The sequence below is a fragment of the Chironomus tepperi genome, unplaced genomic scaffold (assembly GCF_022539635.2).
Source record: "Chironomus tepperi strain 1889 unplaced genomic scaffold, CSIRO-AGI_Ctep_v1 contig_338, whole genome shotgun sequence".
NCBI lineage: Eukaryota > Metazoa > Arthropoda > Insecta > Diptera > Chironomidae > Chironomus > Chironomus tepperi.
The window spans coordinates 328,514-350,354 of record NW_027226460.1 but is presented as its reverse complement, the minus strand read 5'-3'; the positions used below and the strand labels follow the sequence as shown (position 1 = coordinate 350,354).

The 21,841-nt window shown below is 26.7% G+C and overlaps 1 protein-coding gene across 1 annotated transcript in view; it reads left to right on the top strand.

Moving 5' to 3' along the window:
• Window positions 1-21,841, top strand: part of side-VI (sidestep VI) — a 44,345-nt gene that overhangs the window by 5,088 nt on the left and 17,416 nt on the right. Inside the window, exons 2-8 of the mRNA XM_070644661.1 lie at window positions 8,126-8,255; window positions 9,692-9,815; window positions 10,110-10,194; window positions 10,558-10,668; window positions 10,848-11,051; window positions 11,258-11,409; window positions 11,489-11,633. Of these exons, the coding sequence (XP_070500762.1) occupies window positions 8,126-8,255; window positions 9,692-9,815; window positions 10,110-10,194; window positions 10,558-10,668; window positions 10,848-11,051; window positions 11,258-11,409; window positions 11,489-11,633 (951 nt within the window). The remainder of the gene's footprint in view (window positions 1-8,125; window positions 8,256-9,691; window positions 9,816-10,109; window positions 10,195-10,557; window positions 10,669-10,847; window positions 11,052-11,257; window positions 11,410-11,488; window positions 11,634-21,841) is intronic.

Genomic DNA, 21,841 nt, shown 5'->3' with positions numbered 1-21,841 from the left:
TAGAAGTGTATATATTTGTATTCATTTCGTTCTAATATTTCAATATTCATTCATTCTTTCGTTCATTTAATCATAAAAGTTCTCCTTTTGATGTGTAAGGGCCGTAATTGCTGCAAATGAATGATGAAATTGTAAAGAATAAAGAAAAAAAGTATTTAAATTCATACTTCAATTAAGTCATGTATTTTAATCTATATCAACATGTTATTCTTGTTATTTTGTCCCAATGCATTGTTGTACCTTACTTTATTTATTTGCATGCTGAATTTAAGATTGAATTTCAATGTCAATATAGCATGTTCATAAATGATTTCTGTTGCTAGTGCAAAATTCCTGCTACATAGTGTAAAACCAAATTCGAATTATTCTGTATATTATAAAAACATTGCGCTTACTTTTAAAGAAAAAAATTCAGAATAAAAACCAAATTTATTTATTTTCTTATGATAACAATATCTTTGATAACGATTTCGTTTGTTTCTAGATCAGATACAGATAAATGCTCTTAATCATCAATAACCTCGTTTGAAAAATCATAAGATTATAGTGTTCAAAATGTGGAAAAATCAAAACAGTCCTTTAAATCTACCTATGCTTGAAAATCATTTTTCATTTGACTAATTACAAACAAAGTTTCTTTTTTGGTTAGAAAAGTTTTACCTGTTTTTATCTTCTTGTTTCTTCAGATTTTGTCAAGTAAATAATTAATTGCATGAAAGAAAACTTTAGTTATTTTATTGCGTGTACATTTCAACCGAAAACGGTTCTATAAATGTCAAAAAGTTCTTTTCAGGGTGTTACTTAAAGCAAATTTTATTTAATATTCATGCCACTTTGATTGTTTAATTATTTGGTGTCAAAAAATAATTGTCTTCAAAATCAAACCTTATTGATATGGATCATATACATCAATTAAAAAATTTTATTCATGTATTTCTTTATTAACTTAAATAAAAAAGTGTTTAAAACAAGTTTAAATTTTAAATTCATTTAATTTTTTTTAGATTTTGGTATTCACCGAGAACTCTTGGGTCTCAATTCCGAAACTTAGCTAACTTATATTCCTTACTAATTATTTAACATTTAACAACGGATATTTTTCGAGCCTCTTAATTTATTTTCAAGCACAACCGGCAGCCTTGAAAGTCAAGATCTCTTTTTTAAATATAAAGCTGTTTTATTCATTGGCATATGGCAACATCTAAATTTAATTTGTTGTAAACACTTGAAATGCCTGTTGAAGAATATTAAGAAGACTTGAAGTTTAATTTTCCATATTGCCAAAAAGGAAAGATTTTTGTACAAGAAGCAGAAAAGTTCAAAATCAAGTGATTTTTTTAAGTGAAAAGGATTTATATCTATTTTTAGCGCATTTTTGTAAACTTGTTTACAAAAGGGAGCTTAATAATGCACTTTGTTCGTTCGGTCGTTCGGCTGGAACATCATAGAGAGCTCTAGTTTGTTTTAATAGCTAAGTTATATCCAGTTATTGGGTTATCGGTCATTTAGAAGTTTCAAATCAATGCATAAATACTATAATTAACAATTTTTCATTTCGATAAACAACAACAACAAGAACAATAACAAGTTTTTTCATTGTTTTACAGTGTTTTTCAATGTTCTTCGATGTTTTTACAGTGTTTACCGAACAAAGTTTGAATTTATCATAAATTATGAGAAACCGTTAAATGACGAAATTCCTAAAAATCTAGTATAATGACTTGGAATTTACTGGATCTTGTTTTGTGGATCTGGAAGTGACCTGGATCCTACTGGATCTTAAGTGGATCGTTAAGTGATCGTGTTTTTTGGGTCTGGAGGTGACCTGGATTCAACTGGATCTCGTTTTTTAGGTCTGGAAGTGATCAAATACTGATCGCTGGGTCAAAAAGTCCCTCAATCAATAACACGAGGACTTTTGTAATTTTTATATGCTTTTATTTATTTATTATTATATGCTTTTATTTTAAAACTGTAAAGGTTGCTCTGTTTAAAACTTTCAAATTTTTAAGTATCTATTTCGACCACTTCTAAGATGACCACTTCTTAACTTCAAGGCATTGACACTCTTCATCCGCTTTCATCCGGTCCATACAAATCATTCATCCGCTTTCATCTTCTTTCATCCGGCCCATATAAACTTTTCATCCGCTTTCATCCGGCCCATATAAGCCTTTCATCCGCTTTCATCCGGCCCATATAAATCTTTCATCCTCTTTCATCCGCTTTCATCCGGCCCATATAATTCTTTCATCCGCTTTCATCCGACTCATACAAATCTTTCATCCGGATGAAATTTTTGTATGGAAAAAGAAAAAAAACACTTCATCCGGATGAATTAATTCTTGGATTAAAAATAAATTATTATTTTAGTTTATTTAGAATGATGATTATTTAGAAAACAGTTTTTGCAATTTCTACACATTTTGTAAAGTGTAGGAAAGAATTGGCCGAGTTTAAAATTGAGATTGATTAAAATTTAGTAATATTTTATTACATTTCAACCCTGATTTCAACACATTTTTCTATTTTTTCACGTATATTAATAGTTTTTTAATAACTTATATGGATTTTATGATGCAATAATCATTGCAAAAATGTTGAAAATAGCTCTCGTGTTTCTTATACAAGGTTAAAAATCCTCGAAAAGCCTAATTTTGCTTAGATTATCCTGTATTAAGATGAAAATTCCTCAGAAAAGCCCTGCATTGACTCGGTTTTTGTATATTAGAATGAAAACAAGTCAAACAAGTTAAATTTTAACTAAAATTTTCTATATTAGAGTGAAAAACCCTCGAAAAAGAAAAATATTCACCTCAGTTTTGCTATATTAGATTAAAGTTCCTTCGGAAAAATTATATTTTTTCTAAATTATCCTCTATTAGGGTTAAAATCCCTCGAAAATTTCAATTTTGCTTTAATTTTCCTATATAAAGATGAAAAATCCTCATATAAGCCATAATTGGCTTCGATTTTCCTATATTAAAGTGCAAAGTCCAGAAAAACCCAAATTTTGTCTCAATTTTCCTTTGTTAGAGTGAAAAATTCTCAATTTTCTTAAATTATGATGGGAAATCTATGAAAAACCCAAATTTCGACTGGATTTTCCTAAATTAGGATGAAAACTTTTCATATAAGCCATAATTAGCTTCGATTTTAAATTATTAGAGTGAAAAATTCTTAAAGAAGCCATAATTAGCTTTGATTTTCCTATATTACGGTGAAAAACCCATATTTGTACTCGATTTTCATATATTATTGTGAAAAATCGTTGGAAAAGCCAATTTCGACTCCACTTTTCTGTATTAGTTTGAAAAACTTATCAATTTAACATTAATTCTCATATATTAGGTTGAAAAAGTTTGAGAAAAGCCGAATTTTTGGCCAAAAAATGATGAAAAATAATGGAAATTGTTATTTCTTATCTTAATTATCTTATACTTAAATGAAAACTTTGGAAAATGCAATTATATAAACTAATTTTCTCATATCAATGAGTTAAAACTACTTAAAATGTGAATTTTGTATTAAAAATTTTCAAGTAAAAATTTGTTCAAAATCATTCATCTTCTTTCATCCGGCTCATACAAATCATTCATCCGCTTTCATCCGGCTCATACAAATCTTTCATCCGCTTTCATCCGGCCCAGTAGTTAGGGCCAAAAAACTAGTATTTTTACTCAAAATTAAAGGAATTTTCGACATATGACCACATTTATTATCCTATTCATCTGAAATTTCAACAAAATCTTTCATTAACCATTCTTTATAAAAATTAAAAAGAAATTTGGGAAAAAATGAGAGTGTATAATAACAAACCCTAGTTTTTGGCCTGTTTTAAATTATAAATTTATCTTCATGGAACACAAAATCGAATTTTTTTAAAATGTTCTATTTAGGACCAAATTCATTTCGAATTGACATTTAAATTGACATTTAAAAGCAATTTATAGTCTTCAGTATTGATAATTCGGATACTAACAAATTTTGATAATGAAAACTAAAAAGTAAAAAATAAAAATATGTAAAAAAAAGTTTTTTAAATATACGCTTTTATTTAGGTGCAATGAAAAGGAGAAAATAATATTTAGATTCCAGTCTCAAATTTAAAAGAGACAAATTTTTAAAATTCGACAAAGAAAATAAATTAAAATAAAGAAATAAAAGCGTATCTTTAAAAAACTTTTTTTTTTACATATTTTTTTTTGTTCATCAAAATGTAATTTTTTTAATTAGATAAATAAATTTAAAGATTCACTATCAATTGTGTGATTGCCTTAAAATAAACTGAAAATTATTCCAACAATTATACAGAATAAAATATGTGTTTCGTCATGCATAAGGAGTAAATTATTATATTTCCTGAGTGAAAAAAATACATGATGATTAATAATTGAATTTTAAGTTATATTTTTATAGATTATTACCAAAATATAGCTTGAAAAAATTTTCTTAAAAATATAAAATGTAAGTGGACACACAAACCAACAAAGTTTCAAATGACAGAGAATATATATAATATATTAATGGAGAAAAACAAACTTTTATCCTTCTGAGAATATCGTTTATATTTATAAAACAAAAATATAGAAATTTTTCATATCTGCAAACAGTATAAAAGAATAAAGCTGTTGAATGATATAGACATGAAAAGATGTTGATAGAATATATTTTTTCCTTCTCGCTTAGAAGATATTTATATATTTTATTTAAAGTAGACGGTATAAAAGAGCGATACAAGATAAACATTTCAGCATAAATGGTATTGAAACGTGGCATATTTGAAATTGGGTAAAGAAGAAATAAGATAAGATTGTACCTTGAAAAATTTTCAAGTAAACCTGAAGAAAATCGACGGAGCAAGCAGTCTAATTGACTTCCTCTTTTCTTAAAAAAAGAGAAGTAAAAACCTATGACATTTAATGACAAAAGCAGATCTATAAAATAAAATCTACAAAGCAACAGCAGTGGAAGCATAGAAAAATATCGTAGAGTGAGTTGAGGCAGTAAAATCTAAAAAGTATACTTCAACAACTTTCTCATGTACTTTTAAATTAAATAAATATAAATTTACCTCAATATAGGAAGTGAAAAATATACTTTTGGTGTTATGAAAAAGTGGAATGAAAAAAATTTGGGTAGTAGATACTGAGGTAGATGAGAGAATAAAATGGTATATGAATGTTAATCCCCATTGAGGAAGAAGATAAAATAGAAAAATTATGTATTTGGCATTCATTTTGCTTAAATTTTATGTACATATAGTAAATGAAAAGGGAACGATAGAGGAGTAACACAAATTTGAAACTCATTCATTTTCCGTTCCTTTTATATTGTTGCTGCTTCTTCAAATTTTATATATTTATGTTTTTTTAACAATTGTAACACATAACATACCTTAAACCTTGAACTTTCCTGAATGATTTATGATTAAAGGCATACAAAGAGGAAAAAATGAGGCACGAGAAAAAGGCAACAGTAACAGCACAAGTTTATGTCCTTATGTATTTTCACAACTTTTCTCATTTCTGCTGATGATGCTCACATACGATCAAATGTCTTGAGTATATCATATATTACATTCAATGCTGCTACAATATTTGACCACAAAATGAAAAAGGCATAATCTACTTTTTATATGGTACTTTGAAATGAATGAAAATTCGTGAAAGTGTATTGAATATTCTTTTGTTTGTCCTTTGGCCAGATTAGGGATTTCAATCCCGGGATCGAAAAAACTGATTCCGAGATCTTTCGATTAAATGATCCAAAAATATACATCTACTATGCCAAATCAAGTTATACTTAAAGAATGTATCAAAAAGCTCTAACAGGCAATGATCATGATAAGATGCGATTTTTGTGATGATGAAATAGAGTTTTGTGATCATGATAAATTTTCATGATCACTCCATACATTATTTGATGACGGTATGGTACCAACGCTATCGCGCTTTTGTTATTATGATCACTGATCATGATCATGATTGCGTCTGATTACGATCATAACTTGTATACAAGTGCAAACTTGCATGCAATTTTTTCGCTTTCATAGTCACTGATTGCGTGATCAGACTCAATCATGATCATGTTCACTTCGAGTTAGTGATCATGAAAAAGCAAAAAAATTAATTTAAGTTAACCAATTTTTTTTTGGTGTTACATGAATTTTTTTTTAAGTATTTTTTTTTGTATGTGTGTGAGTAGAAATTAATATTTTTGTAACTGATAATTTTAAATTGAAATTTTTTTCGGTCACTCATCTTTGTCCTGCATTGCTTAATTTCGAGATCTCGCGTTTTTCCTTCAAGCCGCCATCTGTAAATATATAATAATGAAATTATGGCAAAAGACAAATTTAAATTATTGTATTTTTTAATGATGCAAATTTCAGGAAGTAATGATTCTTTTTTACATTCGGGTTTTATTAGTTAACTTAATTAACTATTTTTCTTTTCGTACTCACTGATCATGATCAGTGAACATAATCATGCGATTATGAAAAAAAATAGTGTTTGACCAATATGCGCATATGCATGTGCATAAATATGCTTACAAATTAGAATTGGTTATACGTTATAAATCATTATTCAACCTGATAAACAAAAATTGGAGATGAAAATTAAATTTTCCCGAGTTTTTCATTCTAATTTGAGAAAAATGGTACAAAACCTTACATTTTATAAGGTTTTCATTTTAACTTCAGAAAATCAATTTTTGAAGGGTTTTCCTCCAAGCATAATAAAAACCAATATTAAAAATGCATTTTCAATCGTTTTTCATTCTAATGAAAATATAGCGAAAATCTTTGCAAAAAATCACATTTTCTCAAGTTATTTTTTCAACATTTTTTTTTTTTGATAATTGTTAATGATCACACTCAAGCTACGCTCAGTGACCACAATCAGTGAGCATGCTCAAATATTTTTAGAGTGATCATACTCAGATGACTTCTGATTACGCTCAGTGATTATGATGCGGTGATGATAAAATTTTTTAAGAGTGATCACCATGGTGACCATCAGATACGATAATGATTGCAATCACAAGTTGTGATCATGAAGAAACATTTTGTGATTGAAATCACTATCATGATCCTAAAAATCCCTGGATCCCAAAAATTTCAAAAGTCGGGATCGGGATTGAAAATTACAATTTTTAGATATTTTTTGCATTTTAAATGACAATTTTTAAAATTGTATTGGAAAATCCTAATACTTTTTTAAAAAATTTCATTACATCTTCTAGCTTTTCCGCAATTTTACAGATTATTTTTGTTTGTTTATCGATTTTTCGCTGATAAATTGTTCGAAAAACTTACCTACAGAGGTAAAACAATTATAGTTGTTTTAAAAAATTATTTTTGGCATCCCGTATTTCACGTAAATTTCAATCCGAATCCCGATTCCGAAAATTTATCGGGACAGGAATTTCGAGAAAGCATTTCAAATAGTCAAAAATGTTTTAGTACTGACAAGTTATTGTTCAGCAATGAATCTTTTGAAATAAAATACCAACCAGTGTTGATATGGATTTGTCTTTAACGAAGTCACTGCCTATAAGCAGAGACTTAAATATATGAAGAAAAAAAATAATCTTTGATAAAAAAATCATTTTTTTCGATGATAAAAATAATCGTGATATTTTTCATCATACGTTCATCACTACGTAAATTTAATCAAGTAAGCTTCATCACTACGTAAAATTTAATCACGCAGGGCAAAAACACATGGTTTAGAACTTTTCTCAAAAGTTTTTTGTCAATCACGATGAAAATTTTGAAATTTTTTTAGCTCTATTGTTGTATTAAACTAAAATATTATAAGCTTTTACTTGTTATTTAAAATATCTTATTAATTTTTCTAATTTGAATAAATATTACATCTTTTCTTTTTATCAAATATAAAAATTAAACTACTCACAATGAATAATAATAGTATTAGTACATTTGATTCTTGGAAAATCTTTAATTTTTTCTACAATTTATAAATACAATTTATACAATATCTACCTTTTTCTTTTTTAACTATGTTTCATTACCTTGACTCCCTACACAATGTATTAATATATGACAAATGGATCATTAAAATGCCTGACTGACTAAAAAATAATTATATCAACACAGCCACAGAAGAAAATGTTGAGAAAGTTTTAGTTAATGGTGTAGCTGAGATAAAATGTGATGTTTCATCAAACATTGATAATGATCAAGTATTATTAGTTGTATGGTACAAAAATAATCTTCCTATTTATAGGTGAGTATATTTGCGTATGATTTACAGTACAGTAAAACATACAGTCAATGAGGAAAATAATGAAATTGAAATTCATGAATGAATCTTATAAATGTATGAAATGAATACCGTATGTCTGTTTCAGGCTGGTTGTTACGAATGCTTTTGATTAAAATATGATTTCCATGATGATGATTATTATGACTTTAAGATTCATGTATATAAATTCAGGCAACATGCTAATATAACTACGTGATATGTATATGAGTCTTCTATCACTCTGTACACGCTCCATTATACTTTTCTCATTTCTTATTCATATTAAAAGTTTATCTTAATATAAATGTTTATCTCTATAAAGAGATACCACCCTCAATATTGTTGAAAATTTTTTGAGAATAAGATTATTTTAAGAACAAATTAAAATTTATTTTATAAGCTTTTAAAAAAGCTTTAAAAATCAATTTTTTCAGAGTCTATAAAAATAATTATGTTATCTAGAAAAAGTGTGAACTTTAGTCCTGAATCATATAGGAATCAGAAAAAAACCATATCCATGCTAAAAACTAAATTCTAAATGAGACAGAAACATGCAACATTGTTGGAGAGAATTGTATGAATTGATGCTTAAATATTTTATTGCGAAATTAAAGGAAGGACAAGTTTTATCACAATGTATTTATCACAATATGATGTATAGAAAATCTTCATAGTGATTCGTTGTGTCTCTTATAAGAAATTGGTTTTTCAAGGATGTTTTTTCTGGTTTATTGCTTTAAAGCAAGAATATATTTGTGGGAATTTAAACGGTTTTTAGCTCAAAATAAGCACGCATTTTTTTCAATTAGAAGTAAAATTTAAAACATTATAAATTTAAAATTACCAAAGTTTTCAATAAATGTTTTTCATCAATCTTTAAATTTTTGAGGATATTGAAAATAATTTAATTTTTTTTTTAAAAAACAAGTCATAAGATAAAAATATGTTTATATAGATTAAGTTTAAGTTGGCTGTCTATTTAAATGGAAAAAGGTTCATTAAAAATTTGAAATTTTAAAAAATAATCTCTGGTATATGACATGAGATTTAAATTCTTCATCGTATTTCTTGTTAGTGTTCACAAAACAAAAAAAAAGTAAGAAGAGCATTAAATCTTAAAAGTAAGAGTACTAAATAATGTGAAAAATCTGTACATGTGTATGCATGTATTTTAATATAAAATAATATATAAATATTTTATGCGAAGCAATTGAACGATATCTACTGTATGTGAGTACAATACGAGTGAAATAAAGGAATTTGTATTTAAGTGTAAGGCATGAATGTGATAAATGGTGGCAGCTTTTATACAGATTTTTAAAGAAGGGAATGCTGAAAAATGTAAAAGACTTTTTAGATTATAATACTTTTCCATCATTTTGATTTGCTTCTTATTCTGTATTTCAATTCCATTATAGCTACGATACTCGAGGAAATCACGCAGGTACTCCATCACATTGGAAGGATGAAGAAATATTAGAGAATCGAGCAATATTTAGAACTATTAGATCCCCAGCGGAGTTAGTCATAAAACCCGTTAAGGTAACATACCTTTCTTCTTTATCGTTATCAAGAGAAAATTGAAAATTGTTAAGTGAGTGAGTATTTGAGCCTATTTGAGTTTGAAGTAAAGAATAAAAGAAAATGAAAGGCTCAACTCATTTTACTCTTTTTATCTTATTTCTCTTTAAAAACTCAACACAATTGAAAAGTTTTTCTTTTTCCATTTTAACCTCGTCATGGTAAAAAGATTTTATCGATTTTCATATTTCTTTTTTTTTCCATCCCTTTTCTTATTTCATCATCAAACCTGGAATTGAAATAATGAAATAATAGGAGAAAGATGCTGGAAACTTTAGATGTCGTGTAGACTTTAAACTTTCGCCTACAAGAAATAGTAACGTAAATCTTCAAGTTGTAGGTAAGTGCTTTGCGGTTTTTTCCACTTAATCTCTGTACAATTGAATGGAGAAGGATAAGTTGTAAGTACTTCGCATTCTGTACATTTCATGTTGAAATGAAAAGATGAACAGAGAAAGAGTATATGAAGTACAACATGAGATTTTTTATCTTAAAAAAAATGAAGAGTCGGAAGGCAAACTATTTTTTCAAATGAAGAAATAAATCAGAAAATCTTTTCGTACTTTTTTCAAAATCATTTTACTATTATAAAAGACGAATATTGTGATAGTTTAAATCACAAAATTTTTTCATAGAATAAACAATTCAATAAATTTAATAATCGTAACTTAATTAAGTTATTTAATTTTTTTTTATATTACAGTTCCACCTTCTGTACCTGTAATTTATAATGAGCAAAATGAACCAATTGAGGTTCGTGCTGGTCCATATGAAGAAAGCGGCCAGCTGATACTCACTTGTGTGGTTATGGGAGGTAAGTTAATAAAATTTTCTGAAGTATTGGAATGGAATGAAATGTATTATTAATAAGTTGAATTTAAATCAAAAACTGAAATAAAAAGCGTTTGATTAAATGTTAGCAAAATTATCATTATGTAACGCAATTCTAACTAGATTCTAAGTTGTCATTAATTTATTCTTTTTTTCTATCAGGATCGCCAGCTCCAAAGGTGAAATGGTTTGAGAATGGAAAGGAATTGCCAACAGAAGCAAATGACTTCTCGTATCCATCTAGAACAACAAATAAACTAATTGTTAAGAATTTAGCACGTACAAACCAACACGCTATTTACACATGTCAAGCGTCTAATTTTCCCAATAAATTCGTATCTAAAAATATTACAATAGAATTATATTGTAAGTATAACCAATCAAAAGGAAGATAAAACATGAAAATCAAAAAGAAAAAATAGGGATTTTGTGTCATGTGAACAATAGAGTATTGAATGAATATCACAACACGTGTGCTCGTGTGCTTTCAATAAATATCTCTGATTGATATTATTTTCCCCATAAAAATATTTTTTTTTGTTTCTCATGCCTCATGAATTTTATTGTTACAGTACGACCATTAGAGGTAGATATTCTATTCAACAATCAGCCTTTATCAGCAGACAGGCAATATGAGGTTCAATGTCAAACGACTGGATCACGACCGCCGTCCATTATCACGTGGTGGATGAATGGTGTAGCACTCGTTGCACAGCCATCAAAAGTAAGTCAACCGATTGTCAACCATTGACAAAAATGTTCGCTATTGCATTATTTTTTCTCACTTAATTTATAATTCATAGACATCTCCAGATGGTAACGTTACGATATCAACGTTACTATTTACGCCAATAAGACAAGACAACGGCAAAAGTTTGGTATGTCGTGCTACAAATGAGCTCGTACGAAATGGAATTAAGGAGACAACACTAAAAATGAATGTTTTTTGTAAGTAAAAAAAAAATTTCCTTTTTTTCTTGTTTTATTTTGCGTAATATGTATGTACATATGACTACGTAACATGAAAATGCAATTTAGAGAGGAAGGAAAGGAGATAATACTATAACATCAACTGTTATGTAATTGAGAATATAAGAATGAAGTTAAGATGTAGAGAAAATTAGTTCATTAATTTAGATAATTAATGAGTTATTTGCTGTAACTATTTGTTTTTCTACATCAGTTAATAAATATTAACATGCTTCTCATGATGCATTACTACACATAAATTATTAAGATACACTCGATTCGTAATGGGATTAGACGCAATAAAGAGAAATCGTTATTTGCGTTCGTCCCATACTAAACATGGTAGTAAAAGTTATGATTAATTGCGATAAGATAAATTCAAAATGACTATTTCTTTTAAATAGAATCACAAGTATTCGGAGTTAACGATTTTATGCAAACAAAAATACACAACTCAATAAATTTCAATAGTATGATTTCATTTTATGTTTCATAATTACCGTTGAATTTTGCATCAATTAAATTGAATGCTTACGATGTTTTTACCTATGCATTAAAAGTTTAGTTTCTAGCATGAAAAAAATATGTGTTATACAGCGACTGACTTATTTGCAATCATTACATTTCTTTTTCTTCCTCTAATTATTTTAACTATTGAGAAAATTGCTTCAATGAAAACTTTTTACATGCAAAAATGTTCATTGTGGTTGCTTTTATTGTAGTTTACAAATAAGCTCATATTTTGGCCCATGAATAAGTACTTCAGGTCCACATGTAAATTGGATTGAACTAAATATGATATATCTAGTAATTTTCTTTTAAATACATATATCAACATATCTATGAAAGCAATTAAATAATTTTAAATACAAACGTTTATACTTATCACAATTGTAGTTTCAAAGTTATGGATCAAAAAAATGGCTTAGTGGGATTTTTTTTTTTGAATGGAAATGCTTTTTCCTCTCGCATAAACTTCTTATTTTAGTACCAAATCTATTTATCGTGAATTCCACTCTTCAATGGATTTGCATATTAACATTTAATTTATATAATATAAATGTACAAAAATGCATATTCGTTAATGCATACTTATTTTTAATGCGACTAAAGAATTTTTAACAAGAGTTTTTAAATCAGTGTATCCAGAAAATATTTTTGTATTTTAAGCATAGATCAAATTTTAAGGACCATTTTATATTAAGAAAATGTTATATAAATTATAATATAACTTTTACTAAGAAAAAAATTCAAATTTGAGATCATTGGGATGCAAATGAATTAATCTACAACATTATCTCTCTTATAGATTTTTTTTATTGATTGATGATAAATTCATGGAAGTAAAAAATTAAGAATCAAAAAAAAAAAAAAAAATGAAAAAAATTACAAAAGTACTCGATCTTATCGAGTTACTTCAGCGCATTTTTGTCCCAGCGATCAGTAATTGATCAATAAGTACTTTCAGACCTAAAAAACGAGATCCAGTAGGATCCAGGTCACTTTCAAACCCACGAAACAAGATCCAGTAGGATCCAAGTCTCTTCCAGATCTACAAAACAAGATCCAGTCGGATCCAGGTCACTTCCAGATCTACAAACATAACGGTTATGACAAATTTAAATTTTGTTCAGTAAACACTGTTAAAAATTCAAAGAACATTGAAAAACTCTGTAACACAATAAAAAAAACGTGTTTTAAATGCCCGGCGCCGCAATAACTTTATGGAACTGATTTTTTGAAACCATTCCAGGTTCTCTACGATGTCTAGTTAAAAAGTTTTTAACGTCAGCCGAACGAACGAACATAGTGTCTTATTTCAAAAATGCGCTAAAAAGTCTCGACAACGTAAGGAATAAATTTTGTGAACGATTTAAGCACCTGTAAAGAAATTTTCTGTTTTTGTTGGCACAACAAGGAACCATTCTTCTTATTCATTCACCCTCACAGAGTTACATTTACAAATTTTCCTTTAATTTTTTCATTTTATTTTCCTGAAACAACTGAAACGTTAAGATGAAAACAAATCATTTCTATTCGTTCTTCTTTTTTTACTCTCTTTCTTGTGTTGAAACATGAAGAAAACATAAATTTTTTAACACAACATCAGTTGAGAAATGTGAAGAAGTTTTCATAGCTGCAAGGCAAAGCGGAATAAGAAAAATGTATTTAACTTTCATAGGAAGTTTTTCGTGAATAATAATTTGAAAAAATAAAAGTTATGACTTGGACTGCAGGGGATAAATGAATTGCTTTTCTTCTCTTTTGTTAAGTGTGTCTTTTCAGGATAAAGTGAAAGAATTTGACGATCAATTCCACAAATTTCATGAATAAGAAAAAAAAAATTTGAAAAAGTTTTTGAATATTTTCATGTTATGACATATTTAATATAGAAAACTGGAGTAAACAATTCTTCTTGATAAAGAGTTGAATTATTTTGATATTTATATTGATTTTTAGAGCATTTTTGAAATTTTTTTTTCAGGAAGAGACCTGGATCCTACTGGATCTTGCTTTATGGGTTTGGAAGTGATCTGGATCCTACTAGATCGCGTTTTTTAGGTCTGAAAGTGATTTATTAATTTTTTACTGATCACTGGGACAAAAATGCGCTGAAGTAACTCGATAAGAACGAGTACTTTTGTAATTTTTTTTAAAATCAAACCAAGATATATAGATGTGTTCATATAAAAATTCGGTCGTTTTTAACGGTCAAAAATTTGAATTTTTTGTAAACACGAAGAAAATTGGTAAAATTTGTAAAAATTTGATTTGCATAATTTTCTACTTTCAGGCGAATTTTACTAGTACATATACAATGATCTAGAATCGAAAAAAATGTTCACAAATTAAAAGTGCGGTATTTACTTTTTTAAGCATGAAATTTTTAAAAACAAAATAACCGTTATTTTTGTATTTAGAAAATTTGCGATTTTCATGGTGTTCTAACTATTCTAACTCAACTTATATTAAAGATTACTAACAGTTTAGCAAAATGTGAACATTTAATCAAAAAATTATTGGTGAACGACGTTTATTAACACAAAAAAATTTACCTAAAAATTTTTTGAAAAGGAAATTTCATGCAAACTTTGAGACTCAATATCTCTTTAATGGGCGAATTTGGCACCTTAATATTGAGATCACATCAACATCAAAGCTCAAACTATGTCTTTTTTCTAGTTTCGCTTGTCTCCCGTTGTATCATGATAAGTTATTTAAGTTTTTAAACTGAAAATTTTACGAATTTTCAAAAGTATTTTTTTAGCATTTTTACTATTATATGCTATGATTTTCTCGTTTAATTATAAACTTTTGATGATTTAAAAGATAAAAATCGATTTAAAGTAAGTAAAATGAGTCTTAATAATAGAAATATTTACTATTAAAAATTTCACTGAAATTGTAAACAAAAAATTCATGATGTTCAAAATTAATTTACACAAGTTAGACAGCGAATTGAAGCTCCATAATCAGATAAGAGATAGATACCAATAGCATCTATAATAAGGCTTAACGAAGGTCAAGTTATTTTTGCATGAAAAAAATCAATTTGTGAACATTTTTTTCGATTCTAGATCATTGTGCGTACAGAAGCATTGTAAATGTTTTTACACGCTTTTATTGGACTTGCTCTGTCTGTCTTTCTTTCTGTCTGTCACGTTCAAAGTTTGTGACCTTTTTTATTATATGCTAATCTAGCTAACTAAAGCCTAAAATCAATGTATTTATATGAAACTTTTTGAATGCAATTTTACAATATTTACCATGTTTTATTGTTTACATTTCATACTAAATTCCGTATGGTCGAGTGTACTGTGTATGAACACATCTATATATCTTGAATCAAACTTTAAAAAAAAAATTCAGAAAAGATTAATAAAATTGGTAATTGAAAAAATTGAAATAAATTATAATAAAACTTTTCAATGAACATTTCTGTCAAGCCATGAAAAACAATTTAAAGGATCATTGTGGTCACAAATAAAAAGCGTAAACAAGTTTCGATGTTATTATGCAAATTACTTGCTGAGTAAGAACCAAATTTTTATTTAATCAGAGAGCTTAAATTTTAAAATTATAAAAAGAATCCTTTAAAATAATATTTTGTTGTTCATTACAAAACTTTAAAGCTTTACAGACTATTTGAATCTAAGTTTCTATTTTCATTATACCTAATAAAAATGACTTTTTCTGAAGTTTACATAATTTTTACGTAGCAAAAGCCAACGGCACTTAACATTAGCAAAAAGTTTGAGAATAAAACTGGAAGAAAGAATAGAATTGATATAAAGGAAAAAGTAAAAGAAAAGAAAGTTACAATGTATCTAATAGAGTATAAATAATTACACGCGCCAGGGAAAATTTTCTTCGTCGTTAGTTGTTTACATACAAATTAGCTTTTCTTCGCTTCCTTAAAGCATTTCAATTTATTCCTCTTTTTCCTTCTCAACACACGAAAAATATAAAAGTTTTTTTTCACAAGAACAGCAGCAGATAAAAAAGTGGATTAAGGGAATGAATAGGAAATATAAAGAATGAAAGAAGATGGGTCCAAAATAGGGTTTCTGACCAGCTTTTAGCCTTTTTATTATTTTTTTTTTTAAATAAACCAATTGCTTCAAATACACTACATGGATAAGAATTTATTTTACTTCTTTTACAGTTTTACAATACAAAACGATTAGATTATTATTAAAAAAACTTAATGCATTTTGATTGAATTTTTCTAATTAAAATTTCATAATTTAAATAATAAATTTGAAGCTTTTGAATAAAAATAACAAAACAGTGGTTTTAACATCTTAAAAAAATACCGCACAACTGGTGTTAAGAAAAACACAATTTTTCCAAGGTTTGTCAGAAACCCTGATGCAATATAGATTTTTTATAATGTGCATTGAGTGGAAAAATCAACAAACAAAATCTTTATCTCCTTTGTTAAAACACTGTAATGGAAGAGATTTTGATTATAAAGAAATATGTTTTTTACTTTAAGAAAAAAGAAATATATTTTAGTATTTGAAAAATCGTTAAAATTGTCAAATGAATCTTTAACAACTTTACTTTAATTTTAATTATATTGCATGTTTCACGTTTTACTTGCTAAATTTTATGTTAGATAGAATCTATCATTAAACATTCATGAATAAAGGAATTGGAAAGTTATTAAAATAATAAAAAAAGACGAGCAAAAGGAAAATAATCAAATTATGGTTATTCTCATTATGAATTGAAAATTTAATTTTCTCCTCATCTCTTTTAATATAGTAAAGAAAGTTTTGCTCGAAAGTAGAAAAATCTGAAAGATACAAGAATAATAATAAAATAAAGAAAACTTTTTTATTATCTGCGTGAAGATAAACGCCATTGACGGATAAGAAATTTTATTACTAGAGTTTCATCTGGATTAATATATATTTAGCAATTTTTTTATAAAAGAAATGAATTTTACTTTATAGTATTGTAATTGAGATCTCTATTTAAATTTTGGTGTCAATACATTTTATATGTATGGAACTGTACTTGACACTCGAGCGACACAAATAAAGAAGCTTGAGCTAGTTTTACTAGTGTGCTTCGAGACACAGTTTGGACAGCACTTACTTATTCTGTATATTGAATTCCAATTAGTGTTATTGCCAAAAATATTAAAGCTTGATTTAGAAGTTTTCTTATTTTTATTCAATAAGGTAAAAATTATTCTAAGAAATGAAATATTTTTATAGCAATGAATGTATTCCTTTATCAAATAAAAGAATGAATATTGAAATATAAAAATTATATGAGCAATCTTAAGGAAAATAATTATGATTATTGTTATTGAATAGACAAAAATGAGAATATTAAAAAGAATGTAAGAAATACTAAGAATAATAAGGTATTGAAAAGGTGAAAAGATAGGATAGGAAAATGAATAGAATAAATAGAAGGGAAAAATAAGAAGACAAGAGAAGAGAAGAAAAGTGAAAACTCATTGAAGCAGATATATTATGAAATAAATTTATTTCGAAACATATATACATATGAATTAATAGAATGATCAATCATCTCTATGTAACATTTATTAAACTTGATGGAAAAAAGAGAAAAAATATAAACATGTAGGAAGAAATAATGCGTAGGTAAATAAATAAATATTTTGCATATTTTATTTTTACACAAATTAATAAAAAAAATAAAGCGCATTTTTACTTCTACGGGATGTCTTACTAATTAAAAACAAATTAAACACGGATTTTTGTAAAAAAAAAAAAATTAATAAATATAAAAAATGCGCAAAATCCAACAAATGTTATCGATACTAAAAAATATTTCAAGCATAACTGGAGCACAACAGAGGAAGAAAAAATGCGAATTAATGAAATTGCGTGGAGTTCTACATTTCCCAAAATGGGAATTCAACTAATTCTGTCTTTAAAATGTCATAAGAATTCTCTCTGAAAGAGAAAATATATTTTGATGAGGGTGTGCAAAAAATAATTAAATGAAATTTGAATAATTTTTTTTAAGCTAGCAAAATTTTTGTGTCAGTTATTCTTATAGAATTTGACGTCGAAGAAATTTACAAACTTTTTTAATGTTTATGAAATATATAGAAGAAAAAAATCCATTGAGGGTTGAAAATTCATTTAAAGCAATTTAAAGCCACCATAATCAATTTTCAATACTAAACGAATGTATAAAACGATAAAGAAAGGCAAAAACAAGTACATCCACTCAATTTGACTACGTTATATGCAAGATTTTTTAAAATATATATTGAAATTAATTTCAATACTTTTCGTATTGTAAATTTTCTATAATTATTAAAATCCAATCATTTTATTTTGATAAGATATGAACGATATGGTTACGTGGGATATTATACTAAATTTACCGTTTCATATTTCAATTTTCTTTTTTTACATTCGTTAGAATAACATTCTTTTGAAGATCTCGAAATAGAAAAATAAGGGAGAAAAGATTAAAAAGAAGAAAAAATAAAATATAAAAGAAACAAGAAATGAGTGGAAAGAGAATAAAAAAAATCTGTAAATTACAGCCTTTTATTCAAGAAAATAGCAAGAAATTAACGTTTCAATGATAATCATTATCTTTCTTTTCTTTTGTGACTGCCTTTCGTTAAAGTTCTAGTTTGCTGTATATAGAATAAAATGAAATGAATAGCATGAATGATTGGAAAGGAAATGAAAATAATAAGAAAAGAATAAAAGTTTCAATTTTCTTCTTCTCTTATCTATTTGCTAAACTGCTTTATATCATTCAGTAAACTATTGAGGTATGCTATAAACGATATTCAAGTATATAAAAAAGAAGTAGATATATTCAACGAAGAGTATAACAATATAAGGAAGGAGATATTTTAAGGAAGTAAGAAGAATGAGAATTTATGGAATAAATTTGTTGAATATAAACAACAGTATTTAAATATCAGTTTTATTGAAAGTATATAAATTAATATTACCATGGAAGTCAACGTAGAATAAATATGTTATGTTCATTCTTATGTATTAAAACAATGATATAAAAATAATATAGATGCGAAAAATTATAATATTAAAAGATAGACACACACATTTCTTTTAAATTTTTTTCCAACTTGCCGTGCCCATATTTTCAGTACAACAAAGTTCAGAGACATATTTCATTTTGCTTTTACTAATGTTTTTCTAAAAAAGCAAATTATAAAATCAGAAATTTTAAGAGTTGTTAAATTTAAGAATAATTTAGATTTATGGTATTTTCTAATGAGAAAAATTAATGCATTGATGAAAAAAAAAATCGTTAGTCCTTGAAAATCTTTTTCTTTGTTATATGCAGTATTTATTATTCACAGCTCACATAATATTATTTGCCTTAACTAACAGCAAGACATTCACATGAGAAAAGTGGAAATAAAGGTTGAATTATCTTTTGTCGTTAATTTTATTAATCATGCATTTACTTTCTTTATTCATTCATTGTGAATGTGTATATGCTTACTTTATATTTTTCGTAGGTAGATTTAATCTTCTATAGAAAAGACATAGTTTGTATATTTGTATACAGGTATCTTTATTATATAAGAAAATTTATACATAATAATACATACACGCACATCACAATTGTAGGAACTGCTAACATATTTCTATAGTTCCCAAGTGAACATACGATTACACGAAAGGTGAAACGAGGGTAAATGTGAAGCAAGTATGGGGAACAATAAAATGCCTTACATGAGCTGGTATTTTCACTTCAAGGCAAACATTTTTTTTCAATGCCGTTAGGGATATGATACTGCAAATATAACTTGTATGTGTGATTCAAGAAGTTACTAGCAAGGAAATAGCATAAGTATAGAAACATAAAGAGGGAGCTTTATTCTCATGAACAACTTTGAGTATGTGAGGAGGATATCAAAAACTAATAGAATTATTCTTCTTAAAAAAATGTCTATGTAAAATTTCTACGATAATAATTTCTGTCTTTGTATCTTGTACAAGTTCTGGGAAGTTTCGATTCTTTGAGAATTTAAGGAATTCCGTTTTATTGTTGTTTGTAGTAGTGAATAATCACAGAATATTTTAATAGGTTATGAATCCTATCAGATAACTTGGAGATAACTTGCATAAAAGTCAAATACAATGGGTTAATATTTTAATTCCAGTTAAGTTATTTAAAATGTAAAACTCAAAAATTTTGAAAGCATTCTCTTTTGATAATAATAAATGCATCTTTTGATCTTTCGTCGTTAATTAAAAGACTCGAATTGTTTTAAACTTTGCATCATAAAATATAAAGTTTTAAAGTGAAAATCTTCTTTGAAAAATGATCTTACAAAATTATCCCATTTAGTAGCGTATGAAATTGAGATGAAGTGTATTGAGAACAAAAACCTGTATGTTCATAGAGATGTGGGTTGATTTTTTTTTTTTTTAAAATATTTATTTTTTTTTTTGTAAAAGTTTCTCCTTTGAAGCAGGAAGCTCACTAATGGATTTATTAAAGGCACTTAAGTTTTATTTTACGTTATGTATCTAACTAAAAAGCTTTTTTAAAATGAAAAATTCTCTTTCATGTTGCATTAAGAACAGATGAGAGAAAAACGTTACTTATAAATATTTTTTCATTTACTGTTTTAATTTATCCTTTTTCTCTTGTCGTTTTGTTTCAATTTATAGAAAAATTGTATTTTTTTTTTTCAAAAAAAAAAAAAAAAATTAACCAAGCTTCAATTTGAACTATTAGTTTCAAGTAGATGGTGAAAGAATGAAAACATTGTTCAATTAAAAAACGCACAATTACAAAACTTTAATATTACTAGAAAGTAAAAATTTTTTCTATAAAAAACATTCAAATATTTGCCACTCATTCCTACTAACCGCATGCAGTGATATTCAAAACCACATATGTGCTTATGACTGAACGAATGCAAGTAAAATTTTTATGGAAGCAAAAAAATATGTTAGCTTTTTTGCTTACACTATGTATGACGGAATGTGAATATTTTGTGACAAAATATTGCATTGCTACATTTAACAAAGAGTGGAGAAAACAGTACTGTACTGTATATATTCACGAAAATATGAATCAAATAACTGAAGTGAATGAAAGTACGCTATAAAGTTTATAATATTCATCTACTCAACCAACCTCTCTAGAGAGTACCCTGAATTTACGTTATAAGCCAGTGGCTTATCGGAAGAAAAAAGTTTTCAAAATCTCAAAAAAAGGCTTAATAACGAGTAGTGGCTTAGTAAAGAAATGTATACAAATGAAGAAAATTGAAAATTTTCATGGAAATTTTAAAAATTATTGATGTTTTCTAGTCCTAACTGATTGTCAATGTCTAAATATATCATTTAAAAACAATTAAATTATTTTATCTAGTTTAATTAATGGCATTTTGGTAGTGGCTTATTAACGAATCCAAAAAATTTTTTCAGTTAAATTTCTTTACTAAGTTAGTGTCTTAGTAACGGGTTGTGGCTTATAACGTAAATTCAGGGTAAGCCAAATATTGAGAATTTTAAAAATGAAACGAACAGTTCAAAACATGAAATAAAATTTATGAATGGACTTTTTTTGGAAATGTTATATTCGATTTTTGAATGTTTTATGTATATATAGTTTTTCTTAAAATAAAAGTTTTTTTATCACTTCAAAAATATGTATGAAGTTAAGTTCTTAAATTAATATTACAA